This window comes from Hirundo rustica, chromosome 21 (assembly GCF_015227805.2).
Source record: "Hirundo rustica isolate bHirRus1 chromosome 21, bHirRus1.pri.v3, whole genome shotgun sequence".
Lineage (NCBI taxonomy): Eukaryota > Metazoa > Chordata > Aves > Passeriformes > Hirundinidae > Hirundo > Hirundo rustica.
Genome location: NC_053470.1, coordinates 7,124,721 through 7,142,666, shown reverse-complemented (window position 1 = coordinate 7,142,666; position 17,946 = coordinate 7,124,721). Strand labels below are relative to the sequence as shown.

Below are 17,946 nucleotides of genomic sequence, written 5' to 3'. Positions count from 1 at the left end.
AGGAAAAGCAGCAAAGCATTTTATGAGACTCATAAATCCCCATCGCACAGACAAGAGAATCCTTACCATTCCTCTCTTTCTCATTTCTAACCCACTCCCTTGGTGCTTTCTTCTATTTTGCAGCAAAAAATCGGAAAAGCGAGCGCAGTGGGAAAACTGATGTTGTAGGAAAACTATTGCACTTGGTACTTCCCCTCCCAGTACTGACAAGCCTCAAGGGCAAATTCCCTCCTTCCCCTTTTTTGGTACATGGGACATTCCCAACAGGGCTGATTCTGGTGTACTGCAGCAAGTGTGAACACTCACACTGCTTCTGTGGCAACAACATCAGCACCATCCCTTTAAAAATGTTTTTTGAAGGCTGGATTTAGCAGGGGATTATAGGTAACCTTATAAGAAGTTGTTTCCGGTGTTTTTCTATTCTTCAAACTCCATCTCATCCCATCCCACAGCATTAATTGTCCTGTTTTCAAATTTTAGGAGGATAAAGAGCATCAAACACCATAAAAAATAAAAACTGCAGAAAGTACCCACTCATAAAGTAACTTGAATTTTTTCCTCTTGATTAGCAACATACCTGCATATTTCTAAAGTGTATGAATTCAAATAGTTATGTCTGATATAACAAACAAAAGGCTCCCCCAGAAGTCATACAGAGCACTAATGCAAGGGAATGCAATACATGGAGCTGTAGAAAGTTTACATTTTCATTTTTTTCTTTTTGGTTCAGTACCCTGTATTTTCAGGTCTCTCTATAAAAAAGGGCTTTGACTTTCTGAGTGCCACCAGAAGCAAAAAGTTTTCAGAAAGCCAGGTAAGTAAGGCCAGTATTTGCCACATTGAATTACTCCCCGGAGGTCTGTTAAGGTAGTGTTTTCTCATACCTCATGGAGACCAAAGGGTTGATGAACGCTCTGAGCCTGAGAACAGCCACATCAAAGCAGACCTGAGGGTCATCTGGTCCCGTGGTACCACCACTGCCAGAAGGAGCTGCCTCATGGAAAAGTTCCATTTTACCTTATATGCACATTTACATTTTTCAGCGGTGATAGTGTGTTTTAACAAGCTGCAATCGACCTCCAGTCTGCAGTGAATTTTGACTTTTTGTTCCAATTTTAAACACCAAACCCCAAATCTGGACATGGCAATTCCCCATAGTACAGAAATTAAGAGCCAAAGGCATTCACTTCCTAAAACAATATACAAGGCCAAATTTGTAATCTTTCTCTGCCTTTGCCCATTTGGCAGAGGGGAATAATCCCATCCAACAGCACATGTCTCATATGATTGTCATGGGGAAATTAGAGTCTTACATCTAGAAAAGGAGAAGTCCTACATTACTAAGGTTCCCTCTGCCACCAAGGGAAAGAAACATTGCCTCCTGGTGATTAAGACTATAATTATTATGATAAATTCTGAAACACTTTGAATTATGTGGTACATTTTCTTTAAATGGGCACCGTTGTTAGTGCACGCTGATTTGAACCAATGATTTATTCATGGCTTAATAATCCTGTTTGCTTCACATGCTCAGCACATTTTGCTCAGTATATTGTATTACTGGCTGGTTGCTATAAACAGTCCATTTAAATTTAGACAGAAGCTTTTGGAAAAGTTCTATTTCTAACAGATACGTGAATTAGAACACTAACTGCATTGATCAGGAACTAATGATTTCTTCTAAACTCTTTAACCTGTGTGCCTCAGGTCCTCAAAAATGTTCACAGGTTCTAGCTGAAGTTCCCATTCAAACAAAGCTTTCTATTCAGGGCAATCCTAATATTCAGTCAATTAAAGAGGAAGTCTGCCAGACAGTACTGGCAAATTGTGAAATTTCTGCAAATAAATCAGAATCAGACTTCCCCATGGTGGTGTTAATAAAATACATCCAGCCTCGCCAATAAATCTGCAGTATCTTTCTCCATGTTCTGAAGTATAAAAGCTTTGGCTTTATTGGCATTGTTGTAAAGCAGGTCTTAATCAAAACTAGCCATGGAAGAAGAGAAAAAAGTCTTTAAAATTTGGCCAGATACATTTTTCTCAAGAAAGGATACCTTTTTAACCACTGTGAAATTAAAAAGTACTTTTTTTACTCAAATTCGTCCAAAGATCTGGCTTGAAGGTATTGGAGACTACACCACTGATGATGTCCAGAGCTCTACAACCAGCTCCCCTTGGGCTACTTCATACTGGAATTTTTAAAGATATTGCCAGGAACCAAATACAGTTGTTTGTTCTCCACAGTGCTTACAGCACTTTATAAGGGTCATATGCTGTTCCCTCTCCTGAAATTTCCATGCTCTAGTTTCTTAACTGGTCATCGTTTTCAGGATGACAGTTTTCACTTGGCTCTTCAGAGAAGGAAACATTTCTAAAAGAAGCATCACAGTCAAGTATGTATAAAGCTGAGAGGAGCAACACCTGCTCCCTGTTTTACTCCCTCTATTCAGAGCAGGAGATGAAGTCACATGTATGTTAAGAGGCATTGCCTGTTTTACAACCTTTTTTTCTGAATGGTGTGAAAAACTAGAATCTAAATCAAACATGAATTAGATAAAGCCATGAATGGCAGGCCATAAACTTGAATGATGAGGCAAAAGGGCTTTCTAACCACAACACAAAACTGAAAACCATTTTGGACAAGCACACAGCCACAGAGATCACAGGCTGAGGCATAAGAAAGGGGCTGTATCCAAGCCAAAGCTACTTTTATCTCTTTTGCCACTGGAGGACACTTCAGCTTCAGACTGTCCTTTTACCAACACCACAGGGAACTTCCACAACAGCTTCCCTGTTCTATTCCTGTGCCACTTCAAGGCCACTTCAGTAGGGACCTCACCTTTAAAGTCAGCACCAGTCAGGACAAAAGGTCCAAAATCAGAAGACTTTTAGCATGATTGCAAAATAACTATCTTCCTATTCGAGCAGAGCTGTTCAAGTACTTGTTCAAGTAATGCTCAAGTGATTTGTGTCCAAAGAAGGGCAACGAGGCTGGTGGAAATGTTCAAAAAATGTGTAGATGTGACACTTAGAGACAGGATTAATGGTGGACCTGGCAGTTTTAGGTTAATGGTAGGACTCAATGATCTTGGAGATTTTCCAGTTCTGCTCTGAGCTCTAGGATGACCGCAGTCATTCTCTCTCCTGAATCCACTCTGTTTTCCCCCATCTCCTGCCCCCAGGACCACTCAGCACAGTGGGAGAACAGGACAGGCCCTCAATACCCCACCCAGAGACACAACACATGCTGTGTCCTTTGTTCCCAACAGGGAATTGTCAATCTCTGCAGTCCCTGTTGGTGTGGCAGCTCAGAGCTAAGGCACTGCAGCCAGGATGCCACACCAAATACAGCTGTACCACCAGCTACTTACAGTATTTAGAGTGCTGCCAATTCAAAGCCAACCCAGTAACTTTAAAGAGGATTCAGCACACACTGAGAACTCTGCTTTGAAGAAAGTCCAGGAGATAAAACAGATCCCTCAGTACAAAAAGGGCTGCTGGTTTCTGAAGAAGTGCAAGCCACACTGCCAGGTGCCCGTCTGTGTTGGCATCCTCATCCATCCTGCAGTCAGCAACCAAGGGCATTTAATGCCCCCCACACAGCACCTTTCCCCAACCTTCCTCATTTCCTGGTGAAAGATCAGTCTCAGCAGAATTAGAGAAGCAAGAGTGTGCGGAAGGACAAACACTAAATGAATGCTTAGCAGAAATTGGCTTCACTGCCTGTTCTTCTCTAAAAAAAAAAGTGCTTTTCTAGAACAACACAGTGCAGAATAACCTTTCTATTTTCAAACGGATTTGTCTCACATGTCCACAGCAGAAAGTTACACTCAACAAAGGGCTGCTCAGCACTTCCTCTTCATTGACATGCTGTATCCTCCCGTTCCAGTTTGGGGACAATTTCAGCCCAGCTAAGGAAAGCTTGTGGCCAAGGGCTTGACACAACAGCTCCCCAGGCAGGGACATCTTCCTCTAGACCAGGTTGCTGCAAGCCAAGTCCAAACTGGCCTTGAACAGTTCCAGGGATGGGGCATCCATGGCTTCTCTGGGTAACCTGTGCCAGTGTCTCACCATCCTCATAGTGAAGAATTTTGTCTTAACATCTCATCTAAACCAGCCTTCTGTCAGCATGAAGCCCTTCTGCCTTCTCCTGTCCCTACAGCCCCTGTAAAAACTCCCTCTTGAGTTCTCTGGCAGGCCAGGCCAAAGGCAGTTTTGTTGATTACCAGGAACTGAAACTCATTTAAAAACGACAGAGAAAAATAGAAGAGTTAATTACAAACCAGGATCACATTCCTGGAGAAAGGTGTCAGAAGTTGATCATTTATCTTCATTCCACATGGAAGGAAAAATTTGTATCTTTACATATTTGTTACAAATGATTAAAAGAATTACTTTTAAAGGTAAGAGGAAACTGTAAAAGACTGGTCCCTGAAAGCAATGGGAACAGCCCAGCAGCAGCAACTGGTTTTGTAACGCTAACGATCAATCAGAAGAAATCCAGCCTCTCCTGGGAGAAATTTGTCTCAAAAAGGAAATAATAAATGAGAGAAGTGGAGTCAGAATACCAGTAAGGAAGAACAGATACTGCCACAGCAAGACTGAAACAGTCTAGCTCCTTGTAAGCCCTGTTTGTTGCTTCCCTACTGCTCTGTTTCCATATCTGTATAATTTATTCCAAAGCAAATTTATTATTTTAAAGACTCCATGGAGAAGGCTCTGTGTGTGATACGGGACACAGTGCTGACTATTTGTTGCTCTTGCACGCTATTATCAAAGGTTTTGCCTACTCTGGGATTTAGCAAGACTTTTAATTAATGGCTTCCAATGGTACATCCACACTGGAAAGATTTCTCTCATTGGCTAATTAGTCTATTGTCTTAATTAGGCAAGTCAGTTTTATGTCCTCATTACCTTGCATGGGAAACCTTGGTTTTCCCACATAGGTTTTCCCTCAAGTCCGTTCCCAGCTTCTCTGTCCTGACTTGCTTTTTGGAAGGACTTAGAGCAAGGTGCTGGCAGAGAGCATTGCCGCACTTTTCCATGCGAGTCTAGACCAGGCAGGGAATGCTTTGCTCAGTGCAGCTGTTCTGAAAACAGGGCCCTCTCGAGTCCCCAGCAAGGTCTTGGGTCATTAGGAACTGGCTCATCAGCATCTGTCAGGAACAAGAGTGCATTGCCTTACAAATTCTCTGTTTTCCTACGAGGATAACACCAGTGCCAGTGGGGTTGGAATGAGACGATCTTCAAAATCCTTTCCAAAACAAAGCATTCTCTACTTCTATCCCTGAAGCACCAGGAAGACCAGTCCTCCTGACCTAGGTGAGAAGTGACCTGAAGTCAGGCAGCTCCGAGAAGGCTCCGTTTCTTGAACTGCTCTGGGCCCAAATGTCTCTCAGCAAGGAATGCAGGTGGATCATCTGCAGGAGCTGCAAACCTGTGCCTTGGCAGGGACAGCAGAGCCGTGACTCCTGCTGCTCCTCCTTGCTCTGACTGCTGGCCATGGTAGTAACTCTCAGCAGACAGGACTGCCTCTCCCAGGGCAGGGATTCACTCAACAGCCTCCCATCACAAGTATCCATCGTGTTTCCATCACACGTGCCCCTCCTTCTCCCATCACACCTCTGTTTTTCTACAAGTGCTCGCACCCAGCTTCTGTCTTCCCTACAGAAACTCCCACGGATGAGCACGGCAGAGGCACAGTTTGCAATCCATACTGTAATGTCTGACCATTTTGGTGCCTACCAGCTACACCTACTCTTGAAGTGTTTTGTCAGCAAGCTCTCCACTTAGTCCAATTAATTTTGACTAATCATTTTTGATTAGTAGAAAGACTGCTCAAGATGCAAGCCGTAATGGCAGAGCTCACCACTGACTTAATGCTCACAGCTTAGGTACAGTAGAAAATATTTTTTTACATTTCTAGTCTTGCCTTGACAACATGACCTTCTACATAAAGGCACCGGTGTACTTCATTCTAGCTTAATTCCTCCCTGCAAAGCAGAGCACTGAAAACTCCAGAGATGCTGCAAATATTTTTGGAAAGGCCAGAAAGAAAACAGGCAGAACCAGTGATAGAAAGCAGAGGACAGCTAACTCTTCAACTCATCTTCATTTTGGAACACCCCTCCTATGAAGGAAAGGCTGAGAGAGTTGGGAGTGTTCAGTCTGGAGAAGGTTCCAGGGAAACCTTACAGCACCTTCTAGTACCTAAAGAGATGAAAGTTTTCTTTCATCTTTCATTTTTCATCTTTCTTTCCCATAAGAAAGACGGGGACAGACATTTTAGCAAGGGCTGTTGCACTAGGACCACAAGGTAATGGGTTTAAATTAAAAGAGGGTAGGTTTAGATTAAATATTAGGAAAAAGTTTTTTACAGTGAGAATGGTGAGCCACTGGTACGGGTTGCTCAGAGAGAGAGGTGGCAGGTGCCTCATTCCTGCACATTCAAGGCTTGAGAGAAAAGCAGGAACGCTAACTTTGGCAACTCCAGGCTACTCCAAATGCCACTGGAAAACTCTTCCAGGAATATTCTATGTTGTCATGACTTTCTTTCAATCTCTGTACCAGGAATTGGAAAGGGTGTTTACTACACTTGAGGTAAAGCTAATGCACCTTATGCTCGTATCTTCAAGGCACCACTGGCCAAGTTCTTCCTGAATTTCAGCTCTGACCTCCTCTCTGAGCACACAGGGAAGCCACAGGACTGTCCTGGGGGTGCTGCAAGGCTGGGCTATTTCACTTGTCTGGGCAATCAGTCACAGGGCCTGGGGTTTTCTGTTTTTTGGGCTGGCTCATGTCAGCCCTGCAGAGAAGCCATAAGGCCAGTGTTGAGAGATCTCCACCACCTTCCCAGCACTCCACAAATCAGACACTGCTCAGAAAGTTCCAGAGCATCTCAAAGATGAGGAGGGAGGACCTTGACATTTAGAGAGAACTGCCTCTAGAGGCACTGAGGCTGAAGAACAAACTCAGCTGGCAAAGGTGTAGTAGTGGAGGGAGACTGCCCAGCTATTCAGCCCTGGCTCTGCTCCCTGAGGCACCTCTGGCACTGCCAACACAGAGATATGACCCAGACAGCTTCAGGGAAAAGCTGCAGGTAGGGAATGACACAACGCACAGCCCTTGTCCTCAGACAGCACGGGGCCAGGCTAATGGCACAGGCTATTGTTCTCCCATTCTGTTTAAAAAAGCAATGATTTGCGTGGATGTTGGCTTTGGAGTACGTGCTTGGCAATGCCAGAGGATAAACAGAAAGGATTTCCATGGAATACCATTTCTGAAAGAAATACGTTTAAGTTATTTTTGAAATATCATTAAATCCAGTAGTGAATATTTTGAATGTGGTATAATCCATTTTCCTAGAAACCAGCCAAGAAAAACCGACAGCAGGACAAGGGAAGTGCCACCACGCTGCCATCCCTGTCTCACTGCTCCCTCAGGAGCACGAGCAGGAGCCTCACACGCCTCCCTCCTCCATCAGTGTGCCTTAAAAACACAGTTCCCATCAGCTCTTCCCTCACCAGGCAAGCCTGGATCCTTCCTGCTGATCCTGACCCTGCTCTCCTATGAGCCAGGGATCCTCCATCGAGCCATGGAAGCCCCAAAGCCAATGACAAATGCACTGGGAGGACCAATGCAAGCCACTAAAAAGGCCGGGCAGGGGTATTTCAGCAGCCTGCAGGTGGGACTGAGGGCCAAAGAACTGGCACAGTGAGATCTGGATGGCTGTTGCCATTGACTGGCCAGCAGATGCAAGCAGGGGATGAGCAGGTGGATTGGGTGGGTGCAGAAGAATCAGCCCTGAGCACAAATCATCATTGCGCTGTCTCCAGTAGTTCTTCCCTAAAAACAGAGCCCAAATCCATACCCAGGCACCAGGACTCCAGTCTTATGCGCCCTCTTATCTTCTCTACCTGCTGTTCACTCCACAAACCCTCCAATGCCATACAAGTCCAGGGATGCCTTAAGCTGCAGTGATCACCTAAAGGAATAGGGTCTCACCCTGCAGCACGTAGGAAAGAAAGTTAGTTATTCTGCACAAGTCATTGGAAAATCCTGGACCACCTGGAAAACATCTCCTTTTCCTAAATGGCTCCTTCTGAATCTCCTCACAAGTAGGACAGAGCTAAAGCCACCAGAGGAGCCCTGTGCCCCCATCCTGGCTCGTGCAGGGAGCTGTGGGCACACTGGAGAGGCTGCTCCCTCCCACCTGGCTGTCAGGCAGCATCCCCTGGGGCAACGCAGGCCAGGGCTCCATTTCCTAATGCATCCAAATGCAACTCTGCTGTGGATTTCACCCACCCCATTAAGACAAAATTTGATCTATTTTCTACTGCAGGATCTGCAGAAATAAAGCTCACAGCTGAGATCTGAAGGCCAGACGAGGGGCCAAGAGTAAGATGAAATATGTTAAACTCCATTTAAGTTACAGCTCATAGAGCCCACGGGAACTCTAGGCTGTGTGTCTGCTCAGCACCACAGGCTGGGGCTTGCTCCTAGAAAACACCAGGGTCTCTCAAGCCCACCTACCCTTACTGCAAAACTGCCTTCTCCTAAGGACTGTCCTGTCCTCCTCCACCCCTGCTCTCTGCTGTGGGACAGACTTGGAATGAATTAAACATCCTGCACAGAGACACAAAAGCAAACAAAATGCAAACAACAAAATGCAAACAAAATGGTAAAAAGAGAGAAAAGCATACAAAACCCCATCTCTGAATTAATTTCCATATTATTTACAGGCCATGACATGACAGTTGTCTTTCTAAGCCTTTTAATTAATCACAGGGAAGAGTTACTTTGAGCACGTATGCCCACCTTCCCTCTTCCTGAAACACGTTCCAGCTCATTTTGAAGGACTGTCTGCGAGGTAATTAATTATTTACCATTATCTATGCCAGTAGCTGGCTCTCCAGATCTTTTAGGAACATCAAGTCCTTGGGCAGCAATGCTCTTTGGGGCCAAAAAGAAATGAAGAGACTTTGCTAGAGAGACAGGGAAGGGCACAGGGCTTGAAGGGATTGAGAAAGGCAGAACGGAAGCTCAGCACTGTGCTGAACATGGCTTGCTCTCTTGTTTGTAGGGCAGCCATCTGGGGAGGGAGGGTGTTATTTTACAAGATACAAGACTCAAATCTTTCTAATAATAGGATTTTTGTTTCGACTAATTTGTGGGTAACTGCATAGAAGCCCACATGAGTAACAGAACTTTTGTCAAACACTGCAAAGACAAATATTCCTCAGTTCAGAGATGCCAGAATTACTGTTTCTAGTGGAAACCTGATTCATTGCTGTATTGGTTTTGCACAGCCTGGTTCTTGGTAGCAGGGGATCCATGGGGATGCAGAGACCCACGCAGCCCATGGGGGAGTTGCAGCAGGTGTGGTAGGCCTGGAGTGGACCCAGGCTGGAGAAGTTCACAGAAAACTGTCTCCAGTGGGAGGGATCCCAGGGTCTCACAGGGCAGCAGAAGAAAATCTCGGTGATGAACTGACCCAAACCCTCATGCCCTGTCTCCCTGCCCTGTCAGTGGGAAGGAGGGAGGGGATGGGGGGGGAGCAGTGTTTTAAGGGCTTATTTTACTTCTCATTATCCTCCTCTGATTCTGTTAGTAATAAATTCACTTTGCCACCATAAGTCGAGCCTGTTTTGTCCTTGAAGTGTTTCTCCCGGTCCTTATCTCACTCATGAAGTGTTTGCTAATTTATTTTTTTTTCCCTCTCCCTGCCCAGCTGTAGCAGGGGAGGGTGAGCAAAAGACTCTGGTGGGTTCCTGGTGCTGGGCCAGCAGCAAACCACGACAATTCCTCTCAAATCACGTATTTATCACTTGACCACATACCATCTGGCTCCCAAACCACTGGTACACCTGAAGTGCACGCTGAGCACTGCTAACTTACTGAGTGACTAACACTTCTTCAACTCCATTCCCCAGCCACATATCCATGACTTACAGTGTTGTGTTCGAGTCCTGCTCCAAACTGGGGTTTGGAGGAGCAAAAATCTCTGCTGGGAGCTACAGAGAGTTTCACAAAGGGACTCCTGAGATCCAGAGTTCCTAAAAATACTCGCATCTACATAAAGACTTTTTTCCCTGAAAAAAAAAAAAAAATAGAAAAGGAAAAAAATGCAAACCCAAATATTGGAAGCTTTGACCTCACAGAGTTGATGGGATAGAATCCCCTTGGGATCCCCAATGGAGCTGCATGAAGGACCAATTTAGAAATATTTCTGAAGCTACTGTGCTACAAAGCAACTTAGGAGCTGCTCATGCCTGAGCGAGCTGCTGCTTCCTCTGGAGCTCAGGGAGCACAGCATGGGAGCAGCACAGCACAAGGCCACAAATGCCCCTTGGAGCAAGACAGTGGCAGAGCCTCCTCCTTGGCACACTGGACACAGCCCAGGAGGAGCCCACAGCAGCACTGCTGGGAGGAGGGATGTGCCAGGGCCTGGATGGGAATCCAGCCTGAACCTTCACCAAGGCAGGAGCAGGTGAAGGTGATGCCATCAGAGACCTCTCCAAATCAGTTTGGCCATGGGGCTGTGCCTGAGGCTCCAACACAGCCCAAACAAATGCCATGTCTCTGTGTCTCACTGTGCAAGACATCTTCTAGGAAAAGAAGGTCAAGACTGCTCTCCACTTTTATGCTATTACACTTAAAGTCCTCACTTCACCTTAACGCAAATTCATTTTCACACAGGTTCCATCCCACTGTCACTCCTGCTTCTCCCACCTCCCGCAGCCCCACTGCAGCACCCACCTGCAGAGCCACAGGAGCAGGGGCTGCAGCAGAGGACACACCCATCCCCACCTGCACTCCTGCTCCCAGAGCCCACCACACCCCACAAGAGACCACTTTCAACAACTCTGCACCAGCCCTACAGCCCGTGCCCTCCCTGTGCTGAGCCCCAGCCCCAGCCAGGCTTCTCTGGAGCAGCCTGGACGCTGCAGGTGCCGTTCCCATCGTTGGTGGCACAGGGGGAGCACTGGCAGCCAGCTGGACACGGCAAACTCATCACCCAGCGGTTGGTGAGTCAGTAACAAAGCTAAAAACGACCACTGGCATGGGCTGCCCCCCTCAAGAGCAGAGACATTTGTCAGCAGCTCACCCCTCTGATGCCACAGGTGCCCATCCCTGCTGGAGGGTGCTGGGTGCCACCCTTCCACATCAGAGCACCCAGCAGGTGGGGAAGGGGAGACCCAGGAGTGCCAGCAACCTTCTTACTGTTCAGCCAACACACAGCCTGTTCCCCTCAGCAGAGCCCCCCAGAAAGCCCAGCCACCTGCAGCAGGGCCCCCCTCATTTCAGGGCTGGCTACATCAGCAGCACTGGTGGGAGTTTGCTGTAGACAAGTGAATCAGTGGAACAGATGAGCAGCTCCCGAAGCATCTACCCACAATGTACAGCAAGGAGAGATGTAATTTCAGGCTTATGGCAGATGCTGGAGGGTTTGTGGTGCTAAAAAAAAAAAAAAAAAAAATCCTCAACACCTACATATAATAGATAGCTTTCTAGGACAAGGAAATCCTGCAGTAGCTGGAAGAAGACCAATCACAGTTCTCAACTACATTTGAGGTAAGGAAACAGATCATGGTCCAAAACAACATCTCCTAAAGGTCAGTTTCACAAAACTAGAAAGAACCAGACACAAAAATAACTGAGAGAAAACATCTAAATATAAGTAAGTGTGACAATGCTTATTGGAGGATGGTTAAAGATGCCTGAGTAGAACCCTCTTTCCCACCAAGAAAAGCAACAGTATATATATATATATATATATATATATATATTAATATTTGGTTTAAAATAGGATTTTTTAAGACAACAGCCAAATTTAAATTTAAAAAAGTAAAAAAATCAGAAGTCCACTATAAAATTAGAGGTAATTGTATAGAATTCAACACATTTTATAAAGAAAGCTAAAGATATTTTAAAAGCCTAGAGTCAATAGGTCTATCAGGAAAAAAGCAACAATCTATCAATACATTAGGCTTGATGCTAAAAAAAATACAATGGAAATATCCTGATATAAGGGATGCAGAAAGTATAAGCATTACTTTTTATCTTTGCAAATAAGGATGACTTCAATATCAGCCACAGCAAAATTCTCTGAGAAGCAAGTTGGGAAGATCCCCAACACCATCTGCTAACCATCCTTCACATCTGTAACGAAAAAACCTGGACTTAGAGCCTAAGAAGGAGCTCACCCAAATTCCTAACATTAACTTTAAAAAAACCCCAAGAAAACAAAAAAAACAGAAGCATGTCCCAGGCCAGCCAGGAAGTTCCAGAGGTCTTGAAATAATAAATAAAAAACCCTGCTCAAGCAAACAAAAACTTAGCACGGTGCCAGTATTTCCAGAGGGCAAACGGCTGACCCGGGAAGTGCAGGCTGGTCACCCTGACAGGGCAGGGAGTGGCCAGCGCTCAGGGATGGAAACACAACTCCTGTTAGTTAACACAGTTTTCTGTCTGGAGGCCTTGTCAAGCGGATCTAGTATTTCTTTTTGAGTTTGCATTTGGCTGACAAAGGTAACTGTGTTGACATAATACAGGCAGACTTCTGTGTGACGCCCGACTTTGGCTGGGGTGACAGTTCAAGAACAGAATCCCTCCTGCTATGCAAACAGCCGTGTATAGTGCATATCCAGAGGATTAAAAAGCAGAGCACAATGACCTCGTTAGAGTTTTACCTGCACTGCCTGCCCCTAGAGAGGTTTTGGATCCCCAGAGATGATGTTCCCAAGAGCGAAAAGGGCCTGTGAGGCAGCAGAAATTGCTCTCTGTGCACAAAGCTCCAGGCGGCACTGCTGGGAGACACGGGTTTTCAGGGAATGCATGTTTGGGCTGCGTGCCTGAGTTTGCAGCGAGTTCAGAAGAACTAGAGAAGGGTATTGCCAGAGGCTCTGCCTAGGGAGCAGGCTAACTCATTGAAAAATATTGGCTGGTTTTAGAGCTGATTTTCACACTTGTAAAGCTGGCCAGAGCCAGAATGGAAAGCTGTAAACAGCAGCAGCCCTCGGCTGGTCCTGGTCCTGCCCGTGCCATTATATACTGCTCACTCCCATCGTTTCTTACATGGGTCCCAATCTGTGCTCAGCAATCTGAGCACCTTCCACTAACAACCCTGGACACATCGACTTACATTACACCTTCCCAGGTGGAAAGAGAAATGGCGTGATTTCTCTTGAAACAGCAAGTTCTTCCCAACTCCCCCAGAGCCCAGCACAAAAGCAGGATGGTCAGGTTTGTCAAAGTTTTCAGCTGCCAAAAAATTTCACCCCTCCCATAAAACATATAGACATCTGACCTGTGAGAGGAGCAGGGTTACTCCTCACACTCTTCAGCCTGCATTATGTCACTGCCCTGCACTGTGGACATACAGACCAAAGCCTGGAGCTTTTTTTTTTGCACCTCTCTGACCACACAAATATCTCCAAGTGTCCAATTAGCTGGATGTGGGAAAGCCTAACACCAGAAGTTCTCCAGCATGACTGGCTGAACAGTGGATGTGAACTGTCGGCCACAAAGAACACCCTGGGGCTTTCAGAGAATCCCAGCCTCTGCTGCCCACAGGCACCACTCACCTCCTTGTCTCTGCTCACTTCCAGGCAAACGCTGATGTGAGATGCTGCCCAACAGTCACACTCTTGTAGCTACGTGCCGTTGTAGCTGTGGGCAGTGCTGAACCGCCAAGTTCTTCAGAAACGTCCAGGGATGGACCAAAAACCCCACCCTCACAAGAGTGATCACCCACCACAGCTACTGCAGCAGTGCCAGTTACACATCCCAGCCTGAATCCAGCTTCTCCTGACAATAGTTTCAGCTCCAGCTGGGTGACCTTGCGTGAGCTCGCTCCAGAGGCGCAGGACTCGGTCCTTTCAGGATTTGGCAGGAGCTGACACAGCCATCACAGGCGCCCTTTTCATTTATTGAACTGGCTTAGGGTATATTTGCACATGAGCACATAAACTCTTTGTCCAAAGGACTTCAGTGTGGCTGCTGGGCTCCAGATGAGCCCCTCTCATCCACGTGGCTGCTCACATGCCAGGAGGAGCACGAACTGAGCTGAGATCCCTGACTTTGTTCTGCGTCCAGGGAGGCTGACAGACTGCTTACTTCCCAACACAGGGAGATGTGTGTATTGCCTGAACACCCTGAGCACGTACAATCTTTTTGGCAACACAGGGTAACAACACTTAGATGCAGGTTAGACATTTTACTGAATCAGACCACCACCATTGGCCTGACCACCTGACCCTCCTGCTGCTGAACCCCTTCGTGATTTAGCACAGGCATTCCCAGTTTAGGCTGTGACTGAAGGAGGAACTGTGCTCAGGTGAACACAACAGGATGGGTCCTGGGACTTAGCACTGCTTCAAAGCCTGTCACACTGAATTCCCCACTAGTCACGATCGGGTTCTGTGTGCAACAAGAGCCCCGTCCCCTCAAATCAGGAAGGTTAGCACTGTTTGCACTTGTGCTGACTTTATTTGTGCACGCTGACAGCTTGTACAGAGAGCAGACAATAGGCTACTGACAAGGACTAAGATCTGGAAAATATCTCCGTGATCACTTCAACACAAAGCTGTTCTGTTTCACTTTCACTGGAGCTTTAACTCAACTCAGAGTGGAGTCAGTCTTAAAACATGAAATGCAGTCAAGTGATCAATGACTTGAAAGGTAATAAAAGCAGTTAATAGCTTCAAATCTGCTTGCAGCCAGATAACAAACAGCTAGTTAACCTGGGGAGAAGGGTAAGGTGCTTCTTTTTCTTCCCCAGAACCAGTGATTACAAGCTTGCAGCACCCACATTTTAAAGCAAAGCTGAAGAGAAGAGCAAATACATTTTCCAACTACACTGCAGTTTCTCATAAACCCAGTACAGCCTGTCTGTGTACTGTGGGCAGCGTTTGATGTACCAGTTAAAAAGCAACTCACTATTCGAGGTCACTGCATCCAGTGCCTGCCCAAGCCAATGGCCATTTCTGTGCTTTCTATCATTAATTAATCAATCAAATGTTAGAGGCACTGGAGTGAAATTATCCTGCCTTATCCATCAGGTACTTTTACTGAACTCTGTTAAGTTACTGCTTAATTACAGGAGACTGAGAGACACAGTGAGACATCAGCGTCTCAAAATACTTGCAACTTGCACATCATAAACACTACAGATGTTTCATTAAAGCCACTTTACAAGCTGTAAAACTGAAGGTCATTTCATGTCTCTCTCTATAAAAGCAGACAGTGATATAATCCTCAGCAAAACATACGCTATGGTACAATTTAAGCAGTACTACACAGACTGCTTGAAACTCATTACAGAGCAACTTATCTCCAGTATAAGTTCTCTGCTAATGCTGATATCCACTACTATTTCTCCGCTAAAAGAACAAGGCTTTGAAGGAAAGAAATTTACACCCTCAAATAATACAGCCTTCTTAAATTAAAAATACCGAATAATATCAGTTTAACAATTTTCCCAGATGAATTCACCAGGGAGGTCCATGCATAAGGCTACAAAGCAGACTTCCAAATTACCCGCGTAAATTCTTCACCGCTCTTTCAGCATAGCAGAGCTGTGATTAAAAAAAAAGAACAAAAACCAAAAAAACCTAAAACACTGAAAGTCTGGAACGCAAAAGCAAGCGCACAGCGTTGTAACGGACCCGTCTTACAAACCCGAGCGCTCTCGCTGAGCACCTGACGCGGCACTCGGAGCCGTCCTCACCTGCGCCTCTGCCCCGCTCCTCCCCGCGCGGGTCGGCTGAAGGGATGCGGGCTTTACCTGAGCTGGCTCCTCCGTTTGCAGCTGCCTCTGGGGGACAAAAGTTTCGAAAAGTCGGAGGACGGCGGCAGCAGCAGCAGCGGGACGGGACGGGCAGAGAGTGAGCGCGCTCACCGGAGCGGGCGGGCACGGCCGCGGCTCCCCGGCATCCCGGAGCCCTCGGCCGGGGCACATCGCACCCGCGGCTCCCCAGCGGAGGTGCCCTCCCCCGCCCCGGTGCGGGACCGCGGCTCTGCTCTGGCCGCCCCCCGCGGGCTCCTGCCCGGCCAGCAGCGGGGCCGAGAGGGGCGGCGAGCCCGGGGCGCGGTGCGGGACCGCTCCGCTCCGCCCGCCGCCCGCGCCCGCCCCGCGCTCACCGGCGTTGCGGAGCTTCTTGTTCCGCAGCACAGACAGGATGACCAGCGCGTTGCCCAGCACGTCTACCACGATGGTGAAGATAAGCACGGCCGCCAGGCCGGTGGCCGCTCCCGCCGCCGGGCCCCCCTCCAGCCGGCAGCCTGGGCAGCTCCCGTTGCTCGCCGGCCGCTCCATGCGCGCCTCTCGCCCGCCACCGCCGGGGCCCCTCCTCCTCCTCCCGCCCCGACGGCGGCTCTCACCCCCGGGCCCCGGCCCGTCCCGGGGCGAGCCCGCCGCCCCCTCCCCTCCCCGGCGGTGCCGCCGCCCTGCCCGGGGCGGAGCGGGGGGGCCTGGCGGGGGTGCCCGGTGCGCGCCGGGGGCGCGGAGGCGCTCTCCGGGCCGATGGCGCCACCGCGCGGCGGCGCGGGGCAGCGCGGGCAGGGGCCCGGCCCGGAGCCGTCGGGCCCTCAGACCCCGGGGCGCCGGCACCGGCCTCGGAACCGGCACCGGCACCGACACCGGCACCCCTCCCGCCTCCGCTGCCGCCGGGGCTCCCGCCCTCGGGCACAGGAGCCGGCGGGGAGCGATTGCGAGGCGAAGTTTCGCACCTCGAGCCGCTGAAGGTGCCTTTGCCTCCCGCGGTTCCGCTCCCAGCCAGCCGCCCCTCAGGCAAACCCGTCCCCACGGGGAGGTTTGCAACCAGTTACGACGGAATAAGACCATTCGCTTTCGGTTTAATGCCTTTTTTTTTTTTTTTTTTTTTTACGCGTTGTGATGTGTGCGCCGCAGAAGTCCCAGCAGTAATGGAAGCTCAGCAGCTCCTGCGCTGAGCGGCTCCTGAGCCGCAGGGAAACAGCACTCAGCTGGGATAACCAGCTCCATCAATCGGGATATACTCAACTCCCCCAACAGGGATACCCAGCTCCCTCGATCGGGATATACCCACCTCCTCCAAAATCAGGATACCCAGCTCCCCCAATCGGGATATATCCAGCTCCTCCAATCGGGATATACCCATCTCCCTCAATCGGGATATATCCAGCTCCTCCAATCGGGATATATCCCACTCCCCCAAAATCGGGATACCCAGCTCCCGCAGCCCAGCCCCATGGCTGGGGTTTCCAGGCACCTTCTGTGCTTTATTTCACACCAGCATGAGCAAGAGGACTCCAAACCACTGTGGTCAGACTGCGGCTGCAAGACCACAACCACATGAGCTCTCAGCTTTGTTTAGAAATCAGAAGAGAGAAAATAGGGATATTATAGAACCAGGGAACGGTTTGAGTTGGAAAGGACCTTAAAGATCATTCTGTTCCGATTCCCTTTGTGGGCAGGGTCATTTTCAGGAACACTAGGTTGCTCAGAGCCCCACCCAACCTGAGCTGGAACATTTCAAGTGATGGAGCACCCACAGCTGCTCTGGGCAACCTGTGCCAGGGCCTCATCATCCTCAACAGTCAAAAATTTCTTCCTTATATCTGATCTAAACCCACCCTTTGTCAGTTTTAAGCCATTCCCTCTTGTTCTATCACTCCATGCCCTTGCCTAAAATCCTTCTCCAGCTTTGTAGCCCCTTTAGGGACTGGAAGGTGCTGTAAGGTGTCCCTGAAACTTTCTCTTCTCCAGGCTGAACGAGCCCAGCTCTCTCAGCCTGCGCTGCTGGCAGAGGCACTCAGCATCAGCCATGCGCAGGGCAGAGGGCAGGGGCGTGCTTAGGCTGTCCAGCACCACCTCCTGTGCCTTCTGCCCAAAGCCAGCCCTCCCTGTGCCGGTCAAAGCGGCCAAGCAAACATTAAGGTTGTGTCACAACCCGTCCTGGGGGT

At 48.2% G+C, this 17,946-nt stretch overlaps 1 protein-coding gene across 2 annotated transcripts in view; it reads right to left on the bottom strand.

Moving 5' to 3' along the window:
- The window catches only part of GPR50 (G protein-coupled receptor 50), a 37,015-nt gene extending 20,697 nt beyond the window's left edge, over positions 1–16,318 (bottom strand). Inside the window, exons 1-2 of one of the 2 annotated variants that reach the window (XM_058423223.1) lie at positions 16,144–16,257; positions 15,788–15,817 (exon numbers count right to left, since the gene is read on the bottom strand). Coding sequence is in view for 1 of the 2 variants with exons in the window: in XM_040083998.2 (XP_039939932.1) it covers positions 16,144–16,318 (175 nt within the window). In the remaining variant the exon portion in view is untranslated. Of the gene's footprint in view, positions 1–15,787; positions 15,818–16,143 lie in introns of both variants that reach the window. The other variant, XM_040083998.2, reaches the window with a different exon arrangement.
- Between the last annotated feature and the right edge of the window lie 1,628 nt (positions 16,319–17,946).